The sequence below is a fragment of the Lucilia cuprina genome, chromosome 5, assembly GCF_022045245.1.
Source record: "Lucilia cuprina isolate Lc7/37 chromosome 5, ASM2204524v1, whole genome shotgun sequence".
NCBI classification, from domain to species: domain Eukaryota; kingdom Metazoa; phylum Arthropoda; class Insecta; order Diptera; family Calliphoridae; genus Lucilia; species Lucilia cuprina.
In genome coordinates, this window is record NC_060953.1 from 57,677,464 (window position 1) to 57,684,667 (window position 7,204).

At 25.3% G+C, this 7,204-nt stretch overlaps 1 protein-coding gene across 9 annotated transcripts in view; it reads right to left on the reverse strand.

Moving 5' to 3' along the window:
* Nucleotides 1–7,204, reverse strand: part of LOC111681359 (protein piccolo) — a 119,232-nt gene that overhangs the window by 35,518 nt on the left and 76,510 nt on the right. For all 9 annotated transcript variants that reach the window (XR_006941054.1, XR_006941051.1, XR_006941053.1 and 6 more), the window contains exon 6: nt 1,022–1,131. Coding sequence is in view for 5 of the 9 variants with exons in the window: in XM_046952141.1 (XP_046808097.1) it covers nt 1,022–1,131 (110 nt within the window). In the remaining 4 variants the exon portion in view is untranslated. The remainder of the gene's footprint in view (nt 1–1,021; nt 1,132–7,204) is intronic.

The window sequence follows — 7,204 nt, forward strand, 5'->3', positions numbered from 1 at the left end:
CTATAGTCTAGTCTATAATCTAGTCTATAGTCTAGTCTATAGTCTAGTCTATAGTCTAGTCTATAGTCTAGTCTATAGTCTAGTCTATAGTCTAGTCTATAATCTAGTTATAGTCTTTACTATAAGCAAGACTGCGGTATAGTCAATAGTCATGATTATATCATAAGTTACGACTATAGTCTGATCTACTATCGAGAATATTGCCACTTGATTTCATAACAAGACTATAGTCATAGATTTTCGCACTACTGTCCAAATGTTAGCACAACTCAGGTCGAACAAAACAAAGGTTGACACAAGGAAGTTCTTCTGTGCTACCAACCAAATTTCATTTAACTTCAAGTACCGAAAAACGAAACTTCTTAAAACAGTTGCAGGAACTCAATAAACTTGTAAAACGATCAAAGTGATCATGGCCCAGAGACACAGAGAAAGACAAGAAAATGAGTCTTGCAACAAACATATTTTGGCATATATGTATACGAAAAATAAAACTGAAACACAATTTATGAGCCAAAAATTAAAAAATCAAAAAGAGAAGAAAATTTAAACTCAATTACCAAGCCGGCGAATACAATGAAATCTTAACATTTAACATCATTTCTTCGGCTAAACATCATCATTCATTTAGCTGAAGCAACATAAATGTTGCAGTTTTTAGTTGCTGCGGTTGCTAAAGTTGTTTTCAAAGTGGGGTTCAAGGTAAATTACATCAAGCGTCAATATGTGTCCGACACAGAAAAGTGAAACTAATATCGAAAATAATAAAAATAAAAACGGGCTGTTAAATTTATATTTTTTTTTGTAAAAACAACACTTTCAAAAAAATATGAACAAAAAAAAAACAAATTGGTCAGACGTTTAATTCTGATGGGTTTGTAATTTTTTATGGTGCGATTTTTTTGCTTTTGTATGAAAAAGAAACCGTTTAAGTACTTTTTGTTGAAAAAATACAACAAATTAACAAGTTTTTAGCATTTAAGTAATAGACATTTTTTGGGAAATTGTTAAGTGAGCTTACCTAGAATTAAGACCTTCAATTTCTTCCGACTGTTCAGCCAATGATGATTCCAAATCCAAATAGGAACCATAATCACCATCTTTATAGACTTGTATGGCAGCATCATCGATCTGTAAGGAAACAAAAGGAAATAAAATTAGAAAAAATACAAATTTTATATAAAAATTTCTACAAAAAGAAAATTTAAGAAAAACTTTCTATAAAAAGAAAATTTAATGAAAATTTTCTTTAGAAAGGAAATTAAAAAAAATGTTTTCTTTAAAAAGAATATTTAACGAAAATTTTTTATAAAAGAAAAATTCTCTAAAAAAATGAAATTTATGAAATATTTTCTAAAAAAAGAAAGTTTATGGAAAGTTTTCTCATAAAGAAAATTTAGTATGAAAAGAAAATATATAAAAAATTTTGTATAAAAAGAAAATTAAACAAAAATTTTCTTTGAAAAGAAAATTTATGGAAAATTTTTTTATAAAACGAAAATTGAACAAAAACTTTCTATAAAAAGAAAATTTATGGAAAATTTTCTATAAAAGAAAAACTTATGGAAAAACAATAAAAACTATAAAAACAATATTTATAAAAATTTTTCTATAAAAAGAAACTTGAAGGAAAATGTTCTGTAAAAAGAAAATTGAAGAACATTTTCTATAAAAAGAAAATTTAAGATAATTTTTCTATAAAAAAAGAAAATTTGTTGGAAATTTTCCATAAAAGTGAAATTTATTGAAAATTTTCCGTAAAAGTGAAATTTATTGAAAATTTTCCATAAAAGTGAAATTTATTGAAAATTTTCGTTCAGGGAAATTTTTTGAAAATTTTCCATAAAAGAGAAATTTATTGAAAATTTTCTATAAAAGGGATATTTATGGAAATTTTTGTATAAAAAGAAAATTTATGGAAATTTTTCTATAAAAAGAAAATTTATGGAAATTTTTCTATAAAAAGAAGATTTATGGACAATTTTCTATAAAAAGAAGATTTATGGACAATTTTCTATAAAAAGAAAATTTTCTATAAAAAGAAAGTTTATGGAAAATTTTCTATAAAAAACAAAATTTAGCGAAATTTGGCAACAAAAATTTGTTAACAAATTTTTTTTAAATAAAAAAAAGTTCTTCAATTTTCCTCGTAGTGTACCTTTTTAGCCGTTAGTAACCTATATTGAACTCCATCCATTAACAAATGTTTAAAGTGCTTTTTTTCCTTTGTTCAACGAAGAATTTTTATGGACATTTAGCTTTCGCTTATAATCTCATAACCGTGCAACATATTTTCTTAATGCCTGACAATTATTCTTTACAAAAGGAAAAGAAAACAAAACAATAAAGAAAAATATTTATTGAAAGTCTAAAAAAAAAATAAACAAAAATAAAGACAAAACCCAACAAAAAGAGGAAAATCCATACAACCTAAACATCTTTCTACCCGGATTACAAGCAACAAAGCTAGAAATATATAGACTCAGACATAGAAAAACAAAATTGTTAGTCAATTATTTAGAAAAGAAAAGAAAGAACAAATGTGGATTTCACACGTTAACAAGCAACTTACATACATCCAAGTCACCACTTGTTGTTGTAGTAATGTGGCAGAAGATATTTTATACAATTTTCAGGTTTAAATTTTACATTTCTTCAAAACGTTAAAAATTGTTGTAGTTTCTTTATTGTTTATATTCTGAAATAAAAAAAGAAGCAACTCTGTGTGTGAGATAGAGAGAGAGAGAGGGAAATGATGATTGAGTGAAATCTGTCTTTATTTTTAAAAAGACAATTTTAGCAAAATTGTTTTTCCAATCTTCTTTTCAAAGCTATAAACTGTCGTCGTTAGTCATAATTGCCACAAGTGACTGACTTGCTTAACTACAACAGCAATACATAGAACAACATTTCATTACTGCCACATTAAGTTGCAAGTTTCAAACAATAACAAATCAAATAATTACTTTCATTTAATGTTGTTGATTGATGCATGAGGTTGCATTTTTAACATGTTTTTTTTTATGTTGCAACTACGTGTGTCTAGTAAAAATTTGCAACACACTCATACACTACACTAGATTTATGGCTAAAGAAAAGAAAAATTAAATTGTTGATAAACAAATGTCAAAGAAAAGTATTTATTAATGATAGATTTTGGAATCATTTGTAAAACAAATTTAATTAGTTGTTGGTAATTTAAGAAAAAAATTTATTTATCGTTAATAATTTTCTTTATTAAAAATATTCATATTCATATTCTTTATATAGAAAATGTTCGATAAATTTTCTTTTTATGAAAGATTTTGGATAAACTCTCTTTTTGTAGAAAATTCTCATTTTATAGAAAACTCTCCAAAAATTTTTTTTATAGAAAATTCTCCATAAATTCTCTTTTTATAGAAAGTATTTGATAAATTCTTATTTTGTAGAACGTTTTCGATAAATTCTCTTTTTGTAGAAAATTCACGATAAATTCTCTTTTTATAAAAAATTTTTCGATAAATTTTCTTTTTACAGAAAATTCTAGACAAATTCTCTTTTTATTGAAAGTATTCGATAAATTCAGTTTTTATAGAAAATTCTCCATAAAGTCTCCTCTTTTTATAGAAGATTTTCGATAAATTCTCTTTTTATAGAAAATTTCCGATAAATTCTCTTTTTTTATTAGACAATTCTCGATACATTCACTTTTTATTGAAAGTTTTCGATAAATTCTCTTTTTATACAGAATTTTCGATAAATTGTCCTTTCATAGAAAATTGTCGCTAAATTCTCTTTTTATATAAAATTTTCCATAAGTCTCCGCTTTTTTTAGATGATTTTTGATAAATTCACTTCTTATAGAAAATTTTCGATAAATTCTCCTTTTATAGAAAATTTTCGATAAATTCTCTTTTTATAGAAAATTTTCGATAAATTCTCTTTTTATAGAAAATTTTCGATAAATTCTCTTTTTATAGAAAATTTTCGATAAATTCTCTTTTTATAGAAAATTTTCGATAAATTCTCTTTTTATAGAAAATTTTCGATAAATTCTCTTTTTATAGAAAATTTTCGATAAATTCTCTTTTTATAGAAAATTTTCGATAAATTCTCTTTTTATAGAAAATTTTCGATAAATTCTCTCTTTATAGAAAATTTTCGATAAATTCTCTTTTTATAGAAAATTTTCGATAAATTCTCTTTTTATAGAAAATTTTCGATAAATTCTCTTTTTATAGGAAATTTTCGATAAATTCTCTTTTTATAGAAAATTTTCGATATATTCTCTTTTTATGGAAAATTTTCGATAAATTCTCTTTTTATGGAAAATTTTCGATAAATTCTCTTTTTATGGAAAACTTTCGATAAATTCTCTTTTTATAGACAATTTTCGATAAATTCTCCTTTTATCGATAATTTTCAATAAATTTTATTTTTAAATAAAATTTTTCATAAATTTTCAAAATTGCAAAATTTTCCATAAATTTTCCTCTTTTTAAAGAAAATTTTCGATAAATTCTCTTTTAATAGCAAATTTTCGATAAATTTTCTTTTTATAGACAATTTTCGATAAATTTTCTTTTTATAGAAAATTTTCCATAAATTTTAATCTTTTTACAGCAATTTTTTGATAAATTCTTTTTTGATAGCGAATTTTCGATAAATTCTCTTCTGATAGCAAATATTCGATAAATTTTCTTTTTATAGGAAATTGTCGAAAAATTCACTTTTTATTGAATATTATCGATAAATTTTCTTATTATAGAAAAAATCGATAAATTTTACTTTTAAGAAAATGGGCGAGTAATTTTCTTCCTAAAAGAAAATTGCGATCAATTTTATTTAAAAAAAATTTTAATTTTTTTTCCTTTAATCAAAAATTAATTAGTGTTATGTTTTTAAATAAACAGAAATCATCTTCCACTTCACATAAAAATGTCAAGAATGTCTGAGTGCTTAACGTGATCTACTGCCGGTGGTCTTTGTTCTTCCACTTGGTAGACTTGTAGAACTCAGGTGGCAATCTTTGTACTTTGGACAAAGGAGAGTTTTCCGATCGATCGATCGATCACTAACTTTCTTCAGTTTCATTCGATGACAATAAGGAACGATCTACGGAATGACAGGCAACCACCAACTTAAAAATTCCCCAAACTATCCTGGTGCCCTACTAAGCGAAGTGTAAGAGATACTAAAAGGTTTCAGGAATCCAGTATAGGTTGCTGTGTCACATCACCCAGTGACATCTGTTGAGATGGCAACAGCAGGAGATAGAATCCGGTCCCTAAACCAACATTCTCTCTTCGCGAGTTTGGGTTTAACCATAAGCCATAACCATAAAAACTTTTTCATAGCAAATATGATCAAAATTTAGGGATCAAATTTCTATGTAAAGAAATTTTACAGATCAATTCTCTTAATAATTGGCGATTAGTTTTCTCTTTATAGATAATTGGATAACATCTTTCTCTTTACCGAAAATTGATGATCGACTTCTGTGAAAATAATATTAGCGATTGTTACGATCGATCGTCTTCGTTGAAAGAGAAAATAGTTGATTATTCTTTTCTTTATAACAAATTGGTGATTATGATTTTTCTCTTAAGAGTAAATTGATGATTAATTTTTTTTAGATAAATATTCTTATCTATATCCTCTAGCACCACCCCTCGTACATTAGCTACTCTTTCACACTGCTACAGTTTGTTTTTAATTTACACATCTGTCAATCTTTATTATTTGGCATACATATTTAACCACGATCGTTTTTCTCTTCAAAATCAAAAACTGTTTTTTCTTTTTGTTACGTTACGTTAACAGAAGCACAGGCAGTCGTCAGGCATCAGTATTTTCCAAGTGTCAGTTAAGACTGACATTAAATGGGAAAATCTGCATGCAGTTTATTTTAACACATCAGTCATGCTGTGATTATTTAAATTTATGCTGGAGAAAGAATTATTTTAATGAGTTTATGTAATTTTTGATTTCCTTTCAACATGTTTTCAAGAAATGAAGCAATCAACATGTTGCCAACAGCTTTAATTAACAATTTGACAGGTTGTTGACTAAATCTATTGTATTAGAGAAGGATAATGAAAAAAAAAACATTTCTTATTTGTGGTAAATTTTTATTATTTTTATTTTGAAAGTTATTTGGAATGAAAAAAAAAGTTTTTGTAATTAAGAAAATTTCTCTATTACACCTAAGAATAAAATAGAGATTAACATTACATGTAGCTAATAAAATCTCAAGTTCTCTTAATGGATAAGCATAGTTTTTGACAGTGTATTTCTAACTTAAATTCTTTTTAAAAATATTGTATTTTCGACTTTTTTCTATAATAATAAATCTATTTATCGAATATTGTCTAATAAAGAAAGCTAGCCAACAGCCAGCCAAGTTAAGATAAAAGAACCCCACCTTTTTTATTATTTTATAAATAAAGTTCAAAATAACTATTAAAAGTAATGATTTTCATTTAAGTTGTTTTTTTTTTAAGACAAATAATAACAGCTAATGTTATAAAATGTGTATTCTTACAATATTCAACTATTAACTTCTTAAATCCTGTTTAGATTTAAACAATTTGTTGGTTCTCTAACAGTCACACCCACCAAAATTTCAAAAAAAAAAAAACAAATAAAATAAGTTATTTTCAGCATCCTTCTTCTTGTTTTTTCAACCATAAAACTTAAGTTTGGCTTACAATTTTAAATCTTCTTATTTGTAATTCTAAACCCTTTTGTCGAAAACAAAACTTTAAACACGTTCTCTATCAAAAAAGTAAAAAAAAATCTTATTAAAGTTATCACACCTTTTTGGGTTTTTAGCTGAAACTGAATTGTCAGTCAACGAGTAGAAAAATACATCGCGTGTGGTGTGTCAAGTTGTTTGATGCCTCTGTGACATGACATGTAATGTTATACTTTAATTTGGTTACGAAACAAACAAAATAAAGTACGTAAACAAAACTAGATTAAATTGTATATTCTATAATATGCGGGATGCATATAGATTTTACAGTCTGGACTATAGTTTAAAAATCAGAATAATCTATAATTAGAAATATAAAAAAAGTCTATAATACAGACTATATAATAGTCTAACAATAGAATAGTCTATAGTCTGGACTATGGAATAGTCTATAGTCTGGACTATAGAATAGTCTATAGTCTGAACTATAGAATAGTCTATAGTCTGAACTATAGAATAGTCTAT